General features: G+C 41.3%; 2 protein-coding genes across 5 annotated transcripts in view; one reads left to right on the top strand and one right to left on the bottom strand.

Annotated features, from left to right (window-relative positions):
- Positions 1–5,584: 5,584 nt before the first annotated feature.
- si:ch211-11n16.2 (zinc finger FYVE domain-containing protein 1) lies at positions 5,585–19,105 on the bottom strand. The gene is made up of 12 exons (XM_041994596.1): positions 18,880–19,105; positions 17,875–18,156; positions 14,832–15,054; positions 14,467–14,684; positions 14,199–14,305; positions 11,543–11,651; positions 11,324–11,421; positions 11,086–11,203; positions 10,487–10,657; positions 10,194–10,386; positions 9,977–10,075; positions 5,585–6,939 (listed from the first exon to the last, which is right to left on the bottom strand). Exons 1-12 carry the CDS (start codon positions 18,994–18,996, stop codon positions 6,707–6,709), a joined length of 1,968 nt encoding a protein of 655 aa, XP_041850530.1. The 5' UTR covers positions 18,997–19,105; the 3' UTR covers positions 5,585–6,706.
- A 1,398-nt stretch (positions 19,106–20,503) lies between these two features.
- The window catches only part of dpf1 (D4, zinc and double PHD fingers family 1), a 45,811-nt gene continuing 42,800 nt past the window's right edge, over positions 20,504–23,514 (top strand). For 3 of the 4 annotated variants that reach the window (XR_006011675.1, XM_041995767.1, XM_041995766.1), the window contains exon 1: positions 20,541–20,616. Coding sequence is in view for 3 of the 4 variants with exons in the window: in XM_041995767.1 (XP_041851701.1) it covers positions 20,585–20,616 (32 nt within the window). In the remaining variant the exon portion in view is untranslated. Of the gene's footprint in view, positions 20,617–23,514 lie in introns of all 4 variants that reach the window. The other variant, XM_041995765.1, reaches the window with a different exon arrangement.

The following is a 23,514-nucleotide window of genomic DNA, read 5'->3' as shown; positions in this document are numbered from 1 at the left end:
ATGCTTAGTTGCCATGGTGACACAGCAAAAGACCAATTTATCTTCTGAAAAGTGATAAATTCAGCAAAAACTGCTCCATATACATACACAGTACATTACAACAAGTACAGAATCATCCGTGTGCATTTGTTGCTTTGCAGCTACTATTCAGGGTCCAGTTTAAATCTCTGAATTTGTGGATGTTGTTGATTATGTTCTCACATGCATGTGTATCTGATAGAAGTATTAGAACCGACTCTGTAATGGTGTTTGGGTAATGGGCTGTGGTTAGATTGTCGGATCAGCAGTGGATAATGCATCCATGCAACATGCACACGTCATCCATCACATCTATCGCTACCTCATCACAAACACGCCGTCAGGCTGCAAATGCTGCACTGAATTTTTAAGCATTTACAGTAATGCCTGCATCACAGGGTTGTTTATACTTCATGATTCACTTCAGGAATCACACACACACATGTACACACACACACACACAGCAATGACATTACTAATTACAATGTATATGGTGTAGCTGTTGTAACCCTGAAGTCCTTCTCAGGCTAGAAGGAAGTAATTACATTGATTAATTGCATGTGTTAGCTATAGATTAGTGCAGGAGCTTGTGTGCTGTTTCGTACACGTCTGGTTTCAACAGCATGACAGTGTACGCAATATAAATGTACAGCTTAATGCCTGATTAAAGTAGTGCTGCGATGCGTTTTAATGTTTGTGTACTGAGCAAACTGTCCATGACAAATATTCTCCAAGGGTTTGCAAGGATTGTGGCTGTTTATGTGTGTGTAAAAATATGCTCATATCCAGAAATACTGAATTAGGCCCTTGGGGTTCAAGGCAACCTCAGTTCCAAGGCAAATACATACACACACACCAACAGAGCTCCATCTGAACATGAACACACTCCCAATGAGGTCAAATTTAGGTAGATTCAAGGAGCTTTGGGAAGAAATGCTATGCTTGACCTTACACTCTAAAGGACCTGAGGCTGAATGCATGAATGAAGCCCCTACACATGCACACACACACTCTCGTACAGTAGAAGGGTGTCGGTTTCTACCACCCCCTGCCAGCAGCTGTCACTCATCAACACTGGGTGCCAGGGAGCACCAGAACCAGTCTGCTCTCATCCTTTGTTTGCTTTCCTCGAATCATCCGAGCAGAGATGTAAATCACTTATTTACTGTGCTGCTGAGCCAGAGGGGGCTTCCTGTGTGCTGTTTTATACCAATAAGCCTAATGGAGATTACAACTCTTTAAAATGAATGAAGTCTCCTTGGTGCTTAGTTATATACACTGTTTAACATCATGTCAGTGACACATTGTCTGCATTTTGAGGAAATCACCCAATATTCATGTATTACTTTTAAATTACATCTATATTTTCATGCCTAAGTTTAAAAGCTTCTAATTATTCTGAAATTTACTGCTCACAGCTGACGCAGCAATGTTAGTTTTTCTCTGTATTTTGTGGTGATGATATTTTACCACCAACAGCATCATTTCTGTGAGCCATCTGTTCGTAATGAAACTAACAAATCACATCTTTTTGGTTTGCTTGTGACAGTGCCTCGTTCTCGGCTAGCTGTGCATGTTTACGTAGGGAGAATCTAAGCTTCTTAAAACATGAATAACTTATTGGCAGCGGGAAATGCAAATTTGTAACCTCCAAAAAGGAAAATCATAGTAAAATCCCCTGCAGGGAGACATACAGTTACTAGTAGGTGGTGTCAAGTTAAATATACTCAGGTTCTGCAGCACTATTAATGCTCATCTGGCGCCCTCCTGTGTACATATGAGTTATTGCTCATATGTACACAACTACACAACTATGTTACAACTACAGGGGCTGTTAAAACTGAAATAGATCCTCCGTGTTCCTTTAACTGAAGATTAAATGATGAGTGTGCATGTAAACATAATACTTAAAGCCAAATGTAATTCTGGGTTTATTATTTTCTGCTAAAATGTATTAATTTTAGGTTTGTGAAAAGTGTCCATCACATGTTCATGTGTTTATACTGCTAGATGAAAACAGATTACTGATGTAAGAGGTGGGGACATGAGGATAAAACATGGTTCAATTGTCTTAAAATCTGACATTAACAACAACAACAACAACAATAATATTGTTAAATAATGTTGAATTTCACAATTTAAAAGAAAATATATATACCATAAAGAATGACAAGCCCTTAAAACAGTCCATTCTTATCTAAATAAAGTGGAGGCACATCAACTATTGAAAATGTTAAAAACCTACATTTTAATTGATATTTTAAATACTGTATTTGAAACTGTCATTTAAATGCATTTAACCATGTATTTTTGTTTTCCTGCTGTAAAGTGTCTTTGTGTCTTTTACAAGTGCTCCAGGAATAAAATGTTTTATTATTATCATCATTTATATATAATCAGTTTTGATTTTAATGATGTTATTTTGCCATTTAAAACCTGGAAATATTCTTATTCTAGATTTACTTTAAATGCAACTTTTAATGAAATACTTTTCTTAGTAAATATAATTAAAATTTTAGTAGAAGATATATTGTTTAAAGAAAATATGTATATGCATCCTCAATACAAGTGAGTTAAAAAATAATAAAGAGATAATATAGTATAATAATAATAATAATAAAGGGAGCAAATATCTTTGAAGGAACCAGGAATCCTATTGTCTGCCAGTTCCCACTGTCTCAGTCCAGCTTGATGATGGATTTTTCCTCAGTAGTTGGTGGGAGATGCAGTGTTACCACCAGCACCAGCTAAGCTTCGCTGTGTGAGCAGATTCAGCCTGAATCAATCCCACAACTTGATTTTGGACTGATTTTCAGCGGATGAATGAAAACTGCACAGATGGGAGCTTTAGGATTTAATTAAAGAAATATGATCTCCAGACACAAATTTATGTCAGTAATATTAACACAACATTACTTTAGACCAAGATTATTTGTGTCACAGCTGTCCCTGCCCTCCTATCTGATGCCTCCATATATAATTGGTTTTGGAGGAAATGAGCTCTGTCTCATGGATATTAGTCGATGATGCATTAATGCATCGGACACCAGACACCATGAACTTCAGATAACCTTTATCCAACATGAGGCAGCACAAACTATAAATGACTATTTAACGTGTTTGGATGTGAAATCAAAAGATGTGATGAAACATTTTATTTGTTGGTGTTTGCTGGTTTTATGACGTGTCTGTTGCCTCTATTTTTAGGCGTGTAAAGGGCAGTCAGGTGTAACTCATGCACAGAAGTGTGATTGAATTACTCACCAAAGTGTGCCCGATGCAGCGATGCAGCAATGCTGTGGACAAAACATTCAAGACATTCTGCTGCCTCCAACTTTCTCTGGTTGTGCTTCCCAGTAGCTGCATCGCTGCATAGTGACTGTCGGAAGATGCTGCAGTTATAAAATAAGGATTTTATTAGAGCAGAGCTGGAAATGCTTCTACTAATTGACATATAGTCTTAATATGCTGCGTTTCACTCACAATTTGACACATTTAGTCATCTAATAATAGCAACAGAAACAGGAGAGCACATTATTGGGAATTTGGCTGTACAGATACCGTTGTTTTTTTTGTTTTAATAAGCAGAAATGTGAAGGCTTGGAGCTTTAAGCACCTAAATGTAGGACCATCTGAGCCCAGTTGAGGTTAACATGCATGACTTAATCTCTAACTGCATTACCTGGCAGAGTTACTCCACTTTAAAAGCTTCAGTCTTGTATGAATTAGGTGTAAAAATCATGTTTACATGCATTCTAAAGACATCTTCAATGGGATTAAAAGGTCACTGTTGGCTGAAGACATGGAGACTGATGATGAATGATGGAGAACCCTGAAATAAAAACAGCTAAATGCAGATGCTCTGTAATCCTGGAAAAAACATGTCAGTGGCCTGAAGACCTTACACTGTGACTGCATCAGGGGGCACCAAATAGTGCCGCTGTCTACCTTCTATCATTATTATATCTAAAATTCAGATGCTTAAAAGTACCAGGACATAGAATTTCATAGTTTATTCAAACAGGCTGCTGTATCACCGGGGGTCACTAGGACAAAAGAAATCAAAAGAGGTGCAGCAATTTTAATCCTTTCCTAAACAGAACTTGCAGGAAAGAGGGTATAAATAATGACAGAGGTAGAACTTTGTTTCTGAAACAGATTTAGGCTGAATGAAAGCCCGTTTCATTTATAAGTGGAAAGCAAAACACTCTTGGTTTCTCTGGGTAATAATACACAGATGGACTAGAGGTAGCAGAGCATGTGGGGGCTGTCTTGTCTTTGTAAAACATACTGGGATCCAACAAACCTGCTCTCCCACAAACTGGATTAAGTTTCAGTTGTGTGACTTGGTGCATCAGTGTGAAAGTCATTTTCTGCTGCTGTGTCAGGAAAACACAGCTGAATCCACAGTGAACCAGAATCACTGCCAATATGAGAACAAGTCATCAAAAGAGCAGGTTCGTACATTAATGCTACAGATTAAAAATCAGTAAAGTAAAAGTCTTCTCAAGTTAAACTCTGCACCTAGTTTTTCTCAAGTCAGATTAAGTATATCTTCACAACTACAAGGGCTGTATGTACAATCTTGGTCTCAGAAAGTTGAGACGTTTTCAATACCAAGATATCAAGATATGTGCTACAGTGTCATAGTAAATGAACCTGGAACACAGTAGAAAATGGTTTACTTTTCTACTGTGTTCCAGGTTCATTGTTCATTCACCAAGGAATTAGTAGTGTGATGTCTGAGGAGGAACTGTGTGACAGCAGGAGGTAAAAAATGAACCTGAGCAGTTTTAATAGCGGTGTTACACAGGTGAATATCTCAGGAACCCATCAGCTAATGTTGATGATGGTCACCTTTGTCAATGTTTAGAGTCAGGAGAATGGAGGGATAGCCCTCAAATTCACCTTAGAAAAAGATTTTGGCTGCTAGTTTTTGTCCCACTGTGATGAGGCAGGTATGTTTGTAATCAGCAGAGTCTCTGCTTTCATATGACACCTTGTTTGTGGGGCTTGCTTGAAGTGGAACCTAAAATGGACAGCGCTTTTCTGTTTTTGTTACATGCCCATATAACTCTTTGGGATTTGAACTGTTTCATTAGGATGCCAATGTTTGGTCGAGTCTCGTAGCTCACTTTCTCCCCATCATTTTAATATGCCACGTGTTAGGATTGCTGCTTCCTAGTGTGTGCTAACATCTACTGTACTGCATGTATGTCATGCTGCCCCTGTGCAGGCAGCTTTCAGTTGCACAAAACAAGGAAATGTGCTAGATTTGCCAAATAGAATAACACAATTAAATCTATTTAAGAGACAGAAAGATCTTTTACACCTGTGCTCCAAACGTCACAGTAACATAAATTGAATGGAAAAACTCCAGGTTCAACTTAGATTCATGTCTAAGTTATAAAAATAGACACAACTTTTTCCCCTTTCTTTTATTGGGATAAATCTCTTCTACTAAAAAATAATAAAAAAAAAAATCTAGCATATTAGTTGCTACATTTGACTGAAAATGACCCACAAACCCGTTTTTTACTACACAGACACACTCATTCAAACTCAGTCATTTTATAATCAGTGTTTATATAATTTGAACTCTACATTGTCATGTGATTTAATGGGATTGTTGTCCAGTAAAGTGCAGTTGCATTATCATTATTTTAGGAGAGCTTCACCAAACATCACTGATACGCATCAGAGTTAAATCTACATCAGTACACTGGGATTTTTTAAACACTGGAATGTCTAATTGTATTAAGATACAGATTTTCTTATCCGTTTCACCATTTTACAATTGCATGAATTTGAGGATCAAGGCTAGAAATGACATTTCTCTGCAATTAGGCAGACATATGCTCTTCAGGTGTAGCATATATGGAGGAGTCTGCAGAAACAAACAGAGGCTACAGAAATGGATAAGATTACAATTAAGGCACACATAGCTGCAGATCATGTTTCTGCGCTGATTCTTTCGCTGCTGGGAACACCTCAAACTGCATATTCCTCACACAGTGATTTAGATACTTCAAGATATGAAGGACACACAGTTCTCAGGAAGCCAATCCAGCAGGATAAAGTCACATCACATCATCTCAGCTTTTCTAGAGTCAAAAAGGAGACCACATGGGTGGCTGCTATGGCTTGGCTCTTCACTAAAGGAGCTATAAACATCAATATTTTCCACCATTCGTGGCGTTTCCCTTTTACTTGTCCTTTTAGCTAAAAAACTGTTCAAACTGAGAATAGGGACAAGCAAAAACAGATGGATGATTACACTGAGGTTCAGTGAAGAGTATAAACTCCGCTAACTTCTTACATTTTAAAAGCAGTCACTTAAAAAGATACGTCCCGCTTGCCTTTTGTCCAGTTAGTTTTAAAGCAGTTTGTCAGCTGGAGCTGTAGTGAAACTGATCTGTGGCAGTTTTTTTAATTTATTTTGCCTGATTAAAGAAGGCAGATCAGATAGAGAGCAGATATTTGAGTCTACAACCTGGATGGTGATCACTTCAAGCATCTGAGCAGCCCATCCAGTCACACAGAAACTAAGCCCATTCCAGTTTTTTGTCCTTTAGTGCTGATAAGTTGATCCCTCTTGTCATCCTGGAGCAGCATTTCCGACTGAGGAAGACTGAGAGCACTGTGAGGGTGTGTGTGTGTGTGTGCGTGGAGAGGAGGGTGGTGGTGATTACAGGCTGTCAGTGCGGGCATGACAACTGTCACACACTCTGACCGGGTGGTCCCACCCTCGAGAAGGCACAGGCTTGATGTGTGTGGAGCAGGGACCGCACACGCCCTGCCCACAGGCCCTGCAGTGGTGCTTGGACATGGCTGCAGTAAAAGTTTTGGAGCACTGGTGGCACTGGGTGATGTTCTGGTCAGGGATCCAGTAGTCTGGCCGAGCCACATCCTTCACAAAACCTGGGGGCAGTTGATGGAAATGCAGATAAGTTTCAGACACACACACTTCAGGGGTTGAAGCAAAAAATTAAGGTTTCACATATGAGACATTGTGTTTCAGTGAATCTACCAGCTCTGTCAAAAAATGCAGTCAAGATATGAAGATCCCAAGTCTTGCAGTTTTTCACCAGGACCTGGTCTAATGTCTTTAAAAAAAACACCTTATTTGCATTTTCACAAAAAGAATAAAAGGTTTCACAATTATAAACTGAACTGTGTGTTAATGAATCTTCATGCTCTGAAGAATAATTCAGGCCAGATTTAAACATCCTGAGTGGATTAATATCACAGATCAGAAGCTAACTTCATCCACGTCGGGCTACATCTCTGAACCTTTCTTCCATCCACGCTCATAGAGTTAAAAAACTAAATGTCCTGAAGTTTTTTCCCTTCTTTAAATGACGGCATGTCCTTTCAGACTCTATGTGGTCTCGCTTGCAATTCTCTTCCGCTCTGATGTGCAGACAGGTGTGCACGCTTGCACAGGTGATCACACTTCCACCAGCGGGCAGTCAGAGAGCTTACCCTCCACCCCACCAACAAAACTGAGGTACCGACGTTTACAGCAATTCGCCAACATCTCTGCTCTATAGCGTAATAGAGCCAATAGCGTAGATCTAAACTGCAGTTGGATCCCTACTACACGTTTTCCAAAGCCCCGCTCAACTTCTGATTGGTTAGTAATGCGTTGGAGGGCAAAGCAGCGTTCCTCTCATACCATTGGTTGAATAACTCATCATGACAACAGTCTGTTTAAAAACACCACATGCCAGAGATCTGGTGGCATGGTGCCGGAACACTTTAAGGCAGTAGTGCACCCTAAATTGTTCTTTTTGAGCTACAAACAATATATTACTTAACTGTGATAAAGACAACCGACACTGTTGTTAAAATCTGTACATTTTTTAAATTTCTTTTTTAAAAAAAAGCGTGATTTTCTGTAACAGAAATTACTCAAAACGCTCCCTACAGGGTAAGACCAGGTTTTGTTTTTCATGAACTTGATGCTCTTCTATGTCACGAGAAAATAAAAAATAAGACGCAAAAAAGGCAAATCTTCCCCTGGCAGGCATAGAAACCACACGCCCCGACACATAAGTACAGTTGTGAACTTGTTATCTGATGTAGAGTGACTAGCTTCAGACTTTTACAGAGCTTTTACAAAAATATTGCTGCAATTAGATGGATTTGTGTTTCCTGCTGATCCTCATCTGGCGACAGACAGCAGCTCAAATCATGGCAGCGGCAACTTACAGCAGCCCTTCCTGCAGTTGCCACAACCTGCCGAGTCGCGACAGCTTCCCTGTTTACACAGGCCAGCACAGCAGCGCTAACGGCTTAGACACAGTTCAGGACCGCCTTCTTCCAATACTGCATTGTGTAGCTGAGGAGATTCTGGAGGGGAAAAGTCTTCCACCTCAAAGACTGCTGTGTGGCGTAGCTGCTTTTTGAATCTTTATCTTTCTATCTTGCTAGTTGCCGCTGAGCTGCTGTCTGTAATTCAATAATTTCTGCCTGTGTATTTACGACCCGCCCACCCTCCGCTGATCTGATCACCCCACACCTCGCACCCCAACCCTTGCAGTTTCTTGCATTTTTCAAAATTTCAAATGCGCAAAAAGTAGGGTGTGTAGTTACACTTTAAGCCCTGTTGGTAGTGTTTTAATTCTTGTTAACTGTTCATGAACGCATCCTTCACATTTCTTGAACAACATCACTTCAAACCCACTTTTCTTCTAGGCTGCGTAAATTTGAAGCGGTTTTATTGAGACGTAGGCAGTTTGCAAACCAATCAAACAGGTTCCCAGCTTGTTTTTGGTAGAAATGACTTCTTACTTAGGTAGTAGTAAATATCTACCAACGACTTCCTAGCAACCATCAGAAATAGCCACTTTTACACATGAACAGTGGGGATTTTCAGGAGAACACTGAACACACAGTTTAGTCTGGACTTTTCCAGCAGCTGCTGTTCAAAATATACTTCACAGTGGGAAACTTTCTGCTGGAGAGGTGTTCTCATGGCTGGAAATATGAGGGAAGAGATGCAGGAGAATCTATCTAGAGGGCACAAAAGGCAAGACAAGATGTAGAAATGGCCCAGTGGAAAGTGCTACATTTCCATTATATCATGTTGAGAACAGCAGATGAGGCTCTTTGTTGATTTGACATCAATACCACATCTATCTGAACAAACCCAGACAAGTGAGGATCGGAAAGCAGCATCTACAGTAGGTCTGCAGAGAGTCGAATGCATCAGCAGCTCAAAGCAAAAAACACACTTGCTGACTCGCAATGTGGTAATATTTGCATCCCGTCTCACCCACTGATCTGCCTGAGATTTTATTAAGGGGCAGGGTGGAAAATCTGCAACAAGTCAGAGCAAATGCTGCAGACAGCTGCATTCACACATGCCACTGCTAACAGTTTCTTTTTTTTGTAATGCAAATTTCAATGCAGTTTTAGAGAGCAGTTGTTTAGGTGAAAAGTGCAAACAAAAACAGTATCAGAAAGTCCCGAGTATTAACCTCATGTATACACATGTGCAATAAAAAACTTCTCAACTCTTAGTCCATAAGTATAACAACTATTATTATTAGCAGTAATATTATGGATGAGATTCATTTTAATGACAGCAATAATAATAATTATCATCACCATCATCTTCTCCATCACCATAATGACAATAATGTTAATAATAGCTTTATGAAAAATAAAATTACTGATAAATAGATCATTTTTAGCACATCTGTCTGTATAGTTGTGTGTCTTCAGTTCCCCAGATCAGCTGATGTTTATGTGCACAAAAACACATCCTGCAAAGACGTGACTGATCAATACTTTTCAGACTACAAACTTGGTACAAACACCTAAAGCTTCTTGTTCTGCATCATCATATACAGAACACAATTAAACATGTATGTGGTAAAACAGACTCAATGAGTCTGCAATCATAATAATCTGGAACAGTGCATAGGGACAAAGATGCTGCTGTACTCACAAAGAGGGTAGTCCACAGCTGTAGAGACCATGTCCAGTGTAGACTGGGCCACCTCTGTCACCCTGCGGGCTATTAGACCACGAGGCTCCACTTTACACACTACATTAAAGAGGTGTGAACATATAAGACAAAGACCCATTAAGACACAAAACACAAAAAAAATCAAATATGTGAAACTAGGTTTTTATCCACAGAAGTCACAGACTGTATGTCTTACCCTCACTGCTCGTGTCAGGTGGTCCTCCCTGGCGGTAGCAGTCCTTACATACTCTGACAGGACTGCTGCCCCAGCCCCTCTCTGGCACCGGCATCCTGTGGCTGGAACAGGGATGGCAGAAACCCTCGCCACATGATCGACAGTGATGCTTCCTCTCAGCCTCCTCGAACACCTTCTGACATCCATGACAGGCCTGACAGGCAGGAGGGAGAGGAGGCGGTAAAATGACAGCACACATGAAGTCATTACTGATGCAGAGGCTCCATTTCTCTGCTTTAGTTCTTCATACTTACTGTAATCTCTGCGTTGGGTCTCCAGTATGGAGGTGCCACTTGGTCAGTGAGCCAGGCTGCAACAGCTTTAGTTGGGCCGGTGCCATATTCAGACACTGACTGAATGACATAATTCATCCCATCCAGGACCCTCTGAGCAGCGTTCTGGTGGCTGGTCAGGAAGCTGTCAGACTGAAATGAATGAGAGGGAGATCAAACAATAAGAAAAATAAGCATTTCATACATCCTGGTCCTTCCCAGTTTGCGAATTTCTAGCTCGTTTCAGTTATTAGTGTAATACTGTCCAATGAGACAGTTTCTTCCTGCAATTTTAAAGTAGCTGTAGACATTGAAGGGAGTAAACATAAGCAGTGGTACCCAGCCCTGGTCCTCAAGGCCCATCATTCTGCAGGTATAAGATGTCACACCTCCCTGCTGCAACACACCTGCAGCAGGGACGTGTGCAAAAGCTCTGCACAAGTCTGCTAATGAGCCAATAATTTGAGTCAAGTACGTTGAAGCAGGGAGACATAAAAGTCTGCAGGACAGTGGGCCTTGAGGACCAGAGTTGGGGATCCCTGCTATAAACAGATCTCAGGATAAATTCCTGGAGAACTCACCCCCTCCCAGACGTGCTTGATCTCCGATCTCACAACACTGCTCTCAGGGTCCTGGTTTCCCATCCAGTACTGTCTGCTGCGGTAGATTACCCCACAGCTATAGCACTCCAACACATATCTGACAGACAGAGAGGGAGGGAGAGGATGAGGCTGATGGCAACTAAAGTGGACATGAGGTTACCGTTTGGAAAACTATGAAAGGACAATAATTGTTTTTTTTTTTTGTTTTTTTTTTTACCCTGACCACGCGTATTTGGCCAGTCCAAACCATGGGTTGTCTGCAGAAGCTGATGTTTTGGGTATGACAATCACCTCTCTGCCTCCTTCATAGCAACGCTAGAGACCCAAGAGGCAAAAGTAATACAGAAACCTTATAAGACAAAGTATGCAAGGCAGCATTAGAAAATAGAAAGAAGACAACAAAGAATGATGGATTAAGTACAATGGATTGTCTCACCTTACAGATCAGGACCTTGTTGTTGTACTGGTGTGCAAACTGGCAGAGACCATCTGCCATGTGGGGGACCCTGTCTCTCAGATGATTCATCCCATTTTTACAGCGAATACTAGAGATTCAGGCAGACATTAAGAGCAAGTGATGAGAGAGACGGGTGGGTGTATGGTTTCTCAACTCAAGACTCATTTCAGATTAATATTAAAAGTGAGTAGAATGGGAGTAAAAAAACAAAAAAACAAAACAAAAACCAAAACAAGTTAATAGCTAAGTCCAACCTGGTAGACAAGAAGACAAAAACAGCTGCTATCTGCCTTCATAGACGGGATTTTAATGAAGTAATTCAGCCAGAAAGAACCTAAATGTTTCTGTTAGTATCTGTTTATTTTACCAAAACATGAAGTTGACCCTGGGATAGGCTCCAGCTTACCCGCGGCCCGTAATGGACCAAGCGGTACAGAGAATGAATGAACATTTCAACAGGCTGACAGAGAATTTGGAGGGAAGTGTCCTAAGACTGGTTGACTTTGTAGATGGTGAGCTGAGGTGTGATGATGACTCTCTAAAGGCTGTTACATCCTCCGTGAGAAGTGAGAACTTTTGTTCTCGAGGCCATGAGAACAAAATTTTATCCTCCCGGGCATGGCTGGGGACATCTTGCGGCTTGTTTGAGCAGAACTTTCTTCTCGTTGGCCTCTGAGAAATATAGTGATTGGTTGGACATTGGAGGTGGGTGTGGTTAACATGGAAAAGTGTGAAGCAGAAAGTTGTCACTGATGTGAGGTTGAATGGATAGCTTTAATAAACAGCTGATCAAGGCAGTGGAAAAGTATGATAATGTATACATGTGGTATATATAGACATGGACACCGCTGCGAGCACAACTCCGCCCTGCCATGGACAAAGTTTCTTGTCAAGTATAAAATCACCACACCAATTGTTCATTGCAAATATAAACACACAAAATCCCCACCCCGTTGCAGAAAAAGATCCTTGTGGAGCATGAAATAACCAGACCAAAACTAACTTTTTTATTGTTCTTGCAGCCTCGAGAACAAGAACAAGTTCTCACTTTTGTGACACACACACCTGCTGTCTAAAGGCCCATTTATGCTCCACTCAGAAGATGGACATGCAGACGGACGGACACTTCTGTCCGTTTCCTGCGTCGTTTACGTGCATAATTTGGTCCATTCCCAGGGGCCTTGTGTGGATTTGCCGCTCGATGCAGCAAACAGAGCAATACCACTGGAAACTGCAGGGGCAGTGTAGAGCAGTACAGCTGATATGTGACCAGCGAAAGAATCAAACCAGAGAAGAAGAGGAACAGATAGAAGAAGCAGAAGAAGACGACGATGAGGGCAACAACTGTAAAGATGGCGGGTCGCCATATGGCTGAAGCTTTTGAAGAAAGACTGTGTGAGTGTGTTGGGCTGTTGCAAACAACCTCATAGCAGTGCATCACCGCCACTAACGTCAGCATGATGAGGTGAACTCTGAGCCCAGCACTGCCCACTAGTGGATGAACTGACTTAACAACCATGGCAACGTAAAAGGCGCATGGAAGTATGAGGGTGGTGACGTATGACAACGTTTGAAACTGAGGTACCTATTTACATACATACGTAAGGGAGCTTAAATGGGCCTTAAAAGTTACTGTGGCTTTGTCATCGAAAGCAAATGTAATGTTTTCCAGCAAGACAAGACTACAGCGGTACAAGTTTAAGCCAGAATCTGACACAGAATATAAACACATCATCAAACCACAACCAACAAGCTCATTATCTTCAGCTGTTCAAAATGACAGATTGTGCTGTTGTTCAGTTCCTTTATTTTCCAAAGTTCCTATAACTTTGGTTTGTTGAACAAAAACAGTAACAAATGGTAATGTTAGCACCATTAGTTGCCCAAATACTCACTTTCTATGAAGTGAAAGACTAGTGCACACCATGGAGAGGCTGGCTGGAGCTGCCATGGCTGGTGACATTCAGGCCAGTTCCTGGCTGATGTTGGAGGCTCCCTCAGTCCTCTCCAGGGATATGCTAGCTCCCACTCACTCAGCAGGACTCAATCCTGGTGGCTAATAGCTAGAACATGATGGTTTGGCTTGGAGAGTGGCTGCCGTCCACCTGGACAGAGCAGAGTGGGTGAGCAGCTGACTGTTACTGGGAATTGGCCTCGATGCTACTGGCTCCCATGGTCTGCTTGCTCACTTATCCAGATGGACGGTGCCTAGTGACCACTCACTCAGCAGGGCCCAGAGAAGTCAAGTGTACATCCAGTGCCACTGTTGGTTACATCAGCACCATGTTGCAAGAGTTTAAGACTACTGGATAAATTGAGTTTCTTCTGCACAAAAATACTAAACAAACATTTATTTTTAGCTTTAAGTGGTGCATACACCATTTTAACACCACAAATAAGTCAGGAACCATGGAAAAGGTTTTGAGTGTAGTCTGCATGTCAAAAAGCTTTATGTTGCTATCTTGACTCTTTAACTGTTTGTGTTTGGGAATAATTACACAATCACAGTCTCGCCCAGAGTAACTTGAACAACTGTGAAAAATAAGAAGGAAGTGAGGGCAAAAAATATTTAGAGGCTTTATCTGAATGGAGGCCCCTCTGAAAACCCAGGCTGCAGACGATGTTATCAACTTACTTGCAGCTGAGGCAGACAGAGGAGCAAGTGAAGTACTCGTCTGGGAAGAAGGAATACAGTGTCATCTTGTCGTCTGATAGTTCCCCACAGAAACGGTCACTGAGAGCCTGGGAAAAATAAAAAGGAAGGATTATAGAAAGAAAAAGCGGACATAAAACCAGATGAGGGCTGAAGGGGAGATAAAGACTATTCAGACGGCTAAAAACAGAGTTTCTCTTTTTGTTAATCCATCTGTTAAAGGTCTCCCTGACTCCAGTCTACAACTTACTTCCAGAGCTTGAAATACTATCCCAGGCTGGCGGGGGGAGCGTGTGTGAGTGTTCTTCACTTGCTGCCTGACGGCCTCCAGCAGGCGGCTGTAGTCTGTGGGAGGTGTGATGGTCTGCGTGCCTACATACTGCACCGCACTGAAGGCCTCCGTTCCCAAACCCAGGTCATGAAAACGCTTCTGCAGGAGCGTGTCAGCATGGCCGACCACCTTGGAGTCTACAATAGAAAGCAAAGACTGTAACATTTTATGCTGGGTTGTAGGAATGACAGAAACAATGATAGGATAATAATCATTCTGAAGGTGCTGTGTTGGGTGAAAAAAAGGGAATTGCACAGGAGTAGATAACCGTTTCTTTTCCTTACCATGGGCCAGCAGTTGTGTGTGTGTAGTCTCCTGAAAGACAATGACGGCAGGCCCAAGAGAAGACAGGGGCACATCCAGACCACACCGACTGGACAGGGCCCTCAGTTCAGGGGTGAAGTGCTTCAGATAGGCCCCTGAGGCGCTACTCAGGAACTGGAACATATCGTTGTGGAGGCGCTCTGCCCGTGTGCGATAGATTACTATATCAGACACTGCCAAAACCTGGTAAAAACACAGGAAAATGTACATGGAGTATTAGTATTAGGTTGATATAAGGACCAAGACAAAATGCCACAAATAAAATGACAAAAATCGCCTATTATCAGTGGTTCCCAACCACATGCTTGGCTTTATGCTTTCAATAGCTAACTTTTCACCACAAATGATACAATTTGACTGAATCCCAGCCTTGGATAAAATCAAAATTAAGATCACTGTCTTTTTCTTTCTTTTTATTTAATAGGGACAAATCATCTGCACTGTTGAAATGCTGTAGGAAAAATCAAGGTTACCAGGATAGATATTCACTACCCCTCTACTGTTAGCTCCACTAAGATATGTTTTAAAATATTGTTGTATAGCCGATTATGATAACCCACATTTATTCATTCTGGGCCCTGTTTTTTTTAAGGTTCCCATGTTAACAAAATGCCCAAATGATAAAAACCTTAAGCAGCTAGACCTAAAGTCTCCCTGTGTGGCTGTAATTTTAACAATCACACAGGCTCCGTACAGTCAAAGCCTCATGCTGGTGCTCTGGGCTGGGGACCATTGAACTATATAATGAAGATCATTATTAAGCATACCAAAAAAAGATGATCAGAATACATACCTCATGGTAGAAAATAAAACTTAAGTAATTTTTTTTATCTGTTTGAATGACTGACTAGGTCTCCTTCAGGATATCTGCAGTGATGCGGTGTAGGAATACTTATGAGAATATTTGAAGTAACAGTGATAAATATCTTGATGTGAACCATTAAATCTGCTTTAACCAATGGAATGACACTCACAATGGGTCGAGAAAAAGGCTGTTATCCTGTTCTGTCTGACTGGTAAAAGACAGCTTGAAGGACAAGCTTCTAGAAGTCTTTTTGTTTAGCCAGGTCTTCTTTTCATTCACAGATCATTAACCAGACAGGTTCTGTTAGCCACTAATCTGACGTTAAAGGAATAAATTCCAGCTTTAGGGGTCGTATGACAAGAGAGGAGATGGGTTGTAAACCTTGAACTGACTGATATGATCTGAACATTGATTAAGATTACCGAGTCATCTGGATGGTGTGTAGCCTCTTTCACAGATCAGTTCCGCCATATGGCTGCAACGACAAGCCCGTCTTTAAGCTCCCTTTACGCATTTACAAATGAACCAAACAAGCTAGGCTTATCCCTCAACAGCATGTCTTTTCACAAATCATTACTGTGTGTCAGAATCAAAAAGGCGTGACGTTAACTGTTTCTATACTGCGGCATCTGATATTTCCCTGATACCAAGTCCCACAGAGTGTTAAGCACAACTACCTCATGATGTTACAATATTTAGTCATTGTGTTGTAGTATGTACAATTCAGTGCTGGTTGTTTACGTTTTTAAATCCAGCAGCTATTTCACCTCTATCACTACTGTCTGTGCTGGCTCAGAGGTGTGTGAGAGGTGGGCTAACTATGAGCCCCCATGCCACTTTGGACCTTTCACAAATGCATAAAAAGTGCACATCAGTCCCAGCTTAAAAAAGCTTGTAACTGGTGTGATGCGTGTGACTACGCCACTGTTTATAATCACTAGCATTTGTTAGGAATTCGAGTATGAAAGATGCATAATTGTGGGGTTGTTGATACAAAATAAACTGGAAAATATTAGAGAGATCTGAGGAACATGGATGAACATGGAGAAACAAGAAACGTGTTGGACGTAAAACAACCACCAGGAGATGCCACAGGGAACACCTCTTCACAAACTCCTCTGTAGCTTTTGTTTTGTTGTCTCTGATGTAAACGTGTTTTTGCAGACCTGCTAACATACTATTAATTAGTGGGTATTTTTGGCAGATTCTGCAGCATTGTTATGTGTATTGTTCTGCGCTGAGATTATCGGAGCACACTACACACAGTATGATCAAAACTGTTAAATGCCTGTTTTTTATCTTTACGTGTGAGGTCTCGTACAGATAAAAAAAAAAATCTCATCAGATTTAAAAAATCCTTATGTGTACCAGGCTTAACTGGGTGGAGACTAAGCTTCCCATTCATATCAGTGTAACCATTTCATTTGCATTTTGCAATCCACTTCTGTTGTATGAACCATGTTTTGGAAGGGTTGCATAAGTCTATTTATCAGCCGAGGCACCAGCCTTGTTTTTGCTCTCTCTTTCTTTTTTTTAAATTCCACTTTAAATAAATTTTTAGGCCACAAAGCTTCATAAAAGAATCAATTCCAGTGTTCCACAAGAGGGAATGACTACATGCTGCAAATGCAATTGACAGTCTCTCAGTTTATCTGGTAGCAGGGATAAGTCTTTTTTAGGCCCTCAGACAGATTTTTTCCTTTGATTTTATATTGATTGGTTGTGAAGAGATGATAAATGGCAACAACTCTGTTAGCTCCCTGTCAGATTTGTCAGGCATGGCTATATGTTAACGATGATGCATCGTAAACCGTTTCTTCACAATGCATAATCAAGAGCAGCAGGTGTCAAAGAAAACTCTCTATGCACATAATACTAGATAAATACAAACAAACCTAAACCAAAGCACTACTTTGCACTCTTTACATTGGTTACAATTAAGCTAAACTTACAGGTAAACTGTAAATATGAGTCCAGAATATATATTGAGATTTATTTAAAAGTCTTTTAAAAAAATCAATGAAAGTGCCAAAATGTAATTAAGGGTGTATGGCATCACTGCGGCTGCAGAATAAATTATTCATAGCTTGTGACAAATTAGTGAATAAAATTGAATAACTAATCATTTTTTTTACCACAGGCTAGAACAGATTATTACATTATTGGTGTAATCCAACAAATCCAACCACTAAATTTACCTTCAGCAGCAGGCGCATTCTCTGGTTCTGATTGGCTGCCGCTCCCAATAGTCCTTCTGTATCCAGGGCGACCAGGCTGAGAGTGGGATTGTAAGCAGCCCACACTCCCACCGTGCAAGAGCTAGGAGACTTGGAAGTGTAGAACACACTTTCTCCACCAAACAGGATGTGGTTAAGTGTGTGGGACTTGCCGTCGCCAGTGTTGCCAAAGATGGAGAGAACCTTGACACCTGCGACATCTGCACAACCAAGTCTCTCCACAAACTCAGCCTCACTGCGGACCTGGAAGAAAAGGGGAGTAAGCAGACATAACTTACAGGAAATTAATTGCTTGACCACTTTAATATGACATCACTGGCTCCTCTGATGACTTAATTAGATTAAGTCTAAATGAGCAGAACAGTATTCAGTGACAGTATCCTTAAAATACAAAAGAAATGGGTTGTTTTCCTTGAGACTACCCAGTTTTATCCGAAAAATAACCACTGCATTCATCAGAAATGTGCAACTAAGACATAATCTTCTGCTATGATTAGCTCACTAAGCGACGCGAACGCGTTAAATAACTAAATAAATAAATAACTAAATCAATGTCTTTTGTGTAACTAGAAACAAGATGAGAGTCCCTCCCAGCGGGTCAACTGTGCTGTATGACTCACCAGGGAATTTCCCCCTAATATACCTCTACCCTATTTCAATAGCTGTTTATGTCATTTATTCTTTTAAGTACCAATAGAGGTGGTGAACAATCGACAAAACGCTGTTACATGTAACATATTTACTTAAGAAAGAGATAAATTTCTAAGTTTGCTTCGATAATTTTTAATTAAACAACCTCGCTTCGACTTAGTGTTCTGAAATCTATTCAGACTCAAACATCTACACAATATAACAACTAATTTATAACAACGAACCGTTGATGGCCTTCTGCACAGGAAGTGTTATCTTTAGCCGAGCAGCTAACTGTTAGCAGCTTTTAGCTCAGCTGATGCTAGCTAACTTTACCTGCAGGTTTTCTTGTTCGTCCACGAGAAGGAAGCTCTGGGTACCATCAGGACGCTTCTTCGGCATCACTGGACCTATTGATATATTCTCCATTTCCTTCATGAGTATTTCTGACATCGTCCTTTAGTTACTTAGAACATATTTTTGACGGCAACAAGCAAAACGAAACTTTAACATGACTACTGCCCGTCAATCACAACATCAGCGCGTGTACTGCTGACGCTGCGGGCGGAGCCAAGCGGCAAGCAGGGCACTGACGTAAGACGTATTGTTTACTCGTTTTATCAGCACTCTAGCACCACCGTGTGGTTAAAATGAGGTATAACAAGCAACCTCGCCATTCATGAAACTTCTGCAATCAAGGAAGATGAAAGCATAAAATTAAATATATGCACACCCATGAACAGTCTTTACTCTATTTTTTAAATGAATTATTAATAGAAATTAAGTACAGAGTGTATATAATTCCCCTACAACGTTGAACAATTAATTATGCATATTATTAAAAAGTAATTTATAATTACAGCAATACATGCAAAAATCTAAATTTCAGTTTAGCTGTCAGAGGGTGTTTTATTGGAGCAGTGCTGCCATATTAGAGCTGCTGGCTAATGTTCATTAAATATTTGTTAGCACAGATCTATAAATATCACATGTCACTGAATGGCTTCAGAGCGGCGCCACTGCTGCTAACATGACATGGAGACAGAAATTCCAGCATCACTCCTTTAACTCTCCATGCTAAGCTCTATTCTACTTTTCTCCCTTCATGCTTCCATCCTTCCTTCCTTCCTTCCTTCCTTCCTTCCTTCCTTCCTTCCTTCCTTGCAACCTGTATAATTAAAGCTGAGTCCAGTTCAAAGACCCCACTGGAAAAAAAAAATCTTTGGGTGCAGCCTGTAACACATTGTCTGCAGCCCACGTAAAATGAAAGTATTTTGTGTGGGTTAGGTTCAGCAACAGACAAGTAAACCAGTGGAGAAAGCATGTAACAAAGGATGGAGTGGTAAGCATGAGAGACAAATGTCTGAAAGAATCAATTATAGGCCTCCTCCCAAACCATCATCCCAGATTAATTAATAATTAAAGTTGGTCAGAGCAGGGCATGACATAGAAAATATATGATTAAACATGGGTCCACATGCCACCACTGAAGATTATGTAGACATATAGAATGCATAATCCTATAGTCTATACCCCCCCTCAAAGTGCTATATTAACTTGTAACCAGCCTACTCCTTGGCAGAGTCAGAGACCATTAATTGGGATTAATTAGTGTTTTCATGTTATGAATAGCCTACATAGCATCATATTTGCTCCAATACACATGTGAAAACACATTACTGTAGACATTTTTTCTTTATTTCTTTCTTTTTTTTTTTTTGTAAACCCGAATGTGATGGTGGGGGTGGAGTTGGAGTTGGGGGGGGGGTTAGTAGCTTTGCCCTTACAATTCCAAGGCGGGCCTGTGGTCCACAGAAACCGCTATCCCCGATGGTACTTGTAGTACAGTCTGCCCCCATGTGTTTCATGTTGACATGCATAAAAAACTACACTTCCCCAAAGCTGTCAGGGAGCGCTCCCGCCTCCCATTGGCTGCCCGCTCCAGCCGCAGCCCCAGAGAATGAATGAAATTGAAATAGCTGCTACATTACATGTACAATACCGGGCTCTGCAGTGTTGCATTCTATCATACTATATCAAAATGGCTACAGCGGTACAGAACCCCTTGAAATCGTAAGTACAACTCGTTTCCTCAGCGCTTGACTCTTTTTTAGTATTTGTGCATGCTGTCAGTGCAATTTCAGCGGCTTAAATTCTCAGCATGATCATCAACACGTCTCTACATGCAGTGCATACAGCAGACAGTGTAATAATGTCAGCGGACGCGAATCAGCACAAATGAAAAGTTACATTTAAGCAGGAGGTTTTAGGGTTTTTCTAGAATGAGCAATGTTATTGTGAGCTCCGATGCGATTCATAAATAAAAATCCTTTGCCTGAGCCTACAGCGTGTGTGCAGGGATATGGAGGAATGCTGGAGGTAGATTTGGGTGACCCGGTATGTCCCTTGTCACTGTAGCCAGCCAAGACCACGGTCAAAGCCAGGCTTGGGGTGCCGGGTTGACCGGAGCTTAGACGGGTTTATGGTAGACTACCTGTGAGCACGTTTTTTTTTTTATTTTTTTTGAAAGAAGGGTGATAAATGAGAAAGCCAGAGGTTTTCGGCTGCAGTGTTACCTACCGGACCCCTCGGAGATGGATAAGCTGATCGGAGCTGGTCATCTTACGCGCTTCATAATACTTGCATCCAAATTACATCCCTAAGCTTTACACCAACATATACATGGCAGTGAAACGTTTATTTACATCAAGAGATTTTTAAAAGGGGCGGATTCCATATGAAGTTTTCTCATAAATGATACGCTCTATTCTGTTTTTTGGGGGAAGGAGGGTCTTTTTTCTGAGGCTGCATTCAGCGGAATGCAGAGACGCTGGCTGCTGCCCGCCTGGGCTCCCGGCCAAAAAGGTGGCTGATGTGCGTCTGTCAGCGGGTACTTACACTAATCCAGCCAAAATAACCCACAATAGCACCTATATAAACCCACCGTGACGCGCCTGAGCACACAAGCGCTCCAGCTTTTAACAGTTTTGAAACAAAGAAAAGTCTCGAGACCAGTGTGCGATGGCACAGGCGCACGGCGGATTACCTGAGCCCACACGTACACTGTCTGTCTGTCTGTCTGTCTGTGGGTTTCTCTGAGGTACAGACACAGACGACATCTCGTACAATCCCATAAACGACTGGCCTGAACGTGACTGCTTTGAAGAGCACTTCACAGAGAGGAAGCCGGATTGCCATGGTGCTGATTGGGCAACTGCTCTGATTGGCTGTGATGGCATTTCATGCTTTGGTTAAATGCTTCTGTATTTCAACACAGAGCTTAATGACGGTAAAAAACGAAATGTTAGGTAAATCATTTCAGATTATATCTTATAAATGAGCAGATATATGGAAATGTTGCATCATGATGTGGGGAGAGGTGGGCATTGTGAATAGGAAACTGTGGAACCTTTGAGAGGAGCGCTTTCTCCTCCTCTACTCCCCCCTTTTTTTCGTGTAGCATGCTCATCCAAGCAAAGCAAAAGTGTGGCCAGATTGCTCCCAGAGGCCCTCAGTGAAACCAAGTCAGGGGATTAAATTGACTGATTTGCATGGAGTATATACCAGGACAGAGAGGAAGGTTGTGCTGTGAAAGAATAGGATGGGTAGGGGGGAGTGAACATGGAGTGCTGAGGAAATCCCAGGCTCAGGGCCAGTGGCTAATGAACTACAGCTCAATTTTAAATGGGGGGGTCTTGTATTGATTTTTAAGTGCCTTAAGTTAGACAAAGGAGTACAAAAAAGAGGCACATAGCATAGCAGCCAAACTGTCAGCTGGGATCAGCTCTGCAGGAATGTTGGATCGCTGTTTCAGTATAGCATCTGTGAAAATATAAAGCTGAATGTATTTATTATACAAGGCAATGACAATCAAAACTGATTTTAACATCTCACCAACTGTATAAATGGCATCATTATGCAGTACTGCTTTAAGCATGTTCCAGTTACCACAATAAAATTGGCTTTTAAACAAGCCTTTGTCATTAGCATGTCTACAAACAAACTAGCTCATAAATTAGAGCCCTCTTCTGCAAAATGGGCCAAACAACCAGCAAAATTTGGTTCAAAGTCAGGCCTAATAGGGTGGCTGGCTGTGTGCCGGAAGCAGAGACAATGCCTGTTGTGTCCTCAAATGTCTTTAAAGCTTGCTGAATCTCAGCAATAATTTACAATTAAATCAGTGTATGTTAAATCTAATAGATGTCCAGCATCCAGCCAAGCGTGAGCAGGCCTTACAGCGTACAATGCAGCATGATGGGCAGCTGACGTGCGTGGAAGTACAGTGGAAGCTTCATGCGTGCGCAGAGGCAAATCAGTGGAGGAGAGCAGCCAGCTCCAGTCTACTGTGCATTTCCCTACCAGCCTGTCTATCTCGCCGCTGGATTAGAGAATCATTTAATCTCTCTTTCTATCCTTTTTCCTCTCCATGTCCCTGTCCTTCCCCCGCCACCTCTGCTGCCCCTTCTTCATCTTTGGCTCTTTCCTTTCTTCATCCCGTTCTCCATCAGTCGCTTGTTTTGCCCTGTTCAGCCATTTCCTGTCTGCGTTGCTTCTGTTTTACCATCTCGTCTTTTTGGCCTCACACCATGGAAGCCCTCTCACCCTTCCACCTCCACCACACTTCTCTCTATAGTGAATCAATGTCATGTTACTATTTTGATATTCAGCAGGAGTAGTGATGGGAACTTCCCCTAAATTTAATCAGATCCCTTTAAATCTTTTTAGATAGCTTCTTCTTAAGGGTTCCTTCAAAGGGATTTACAGTAGATTTGCACAATCTACTCACAGAATGACTTTATATTCCACTATTTCCAAGTGAATTACTGTTGCACATTGGAAAGCCACAAATACAATCTATGCAATACAAATACACAGCCTCTAAATGTTAATATTTAATTAGGAAAAGAGAAAATCTGATTGCAAAATATGCAAATATGTTGAGAACAAGATGCAGTGAAATGGATTGATTGG

Source organism: Melanotaenia boesemani, chromosome 9, assembly GCF_017639745.1.
Source record: "Melanotaenia boesemani isolate fMelBoe1 chromosome 9, fMelBoe1.pri, whole genome shotgun sequence".
Lineage (NCBI taxonomy): Eukaryota > Metazoa > Chordata > Actinopteri > Atheriniformes > Melanotaeniidae > Melanotaenia > Melanotaenia boesemani.
The sequence above is the reverse complement of the archived record's forward strand: the minus strand, read 5'-3'. Positions and strand labels throughout refer to the sequence as shown.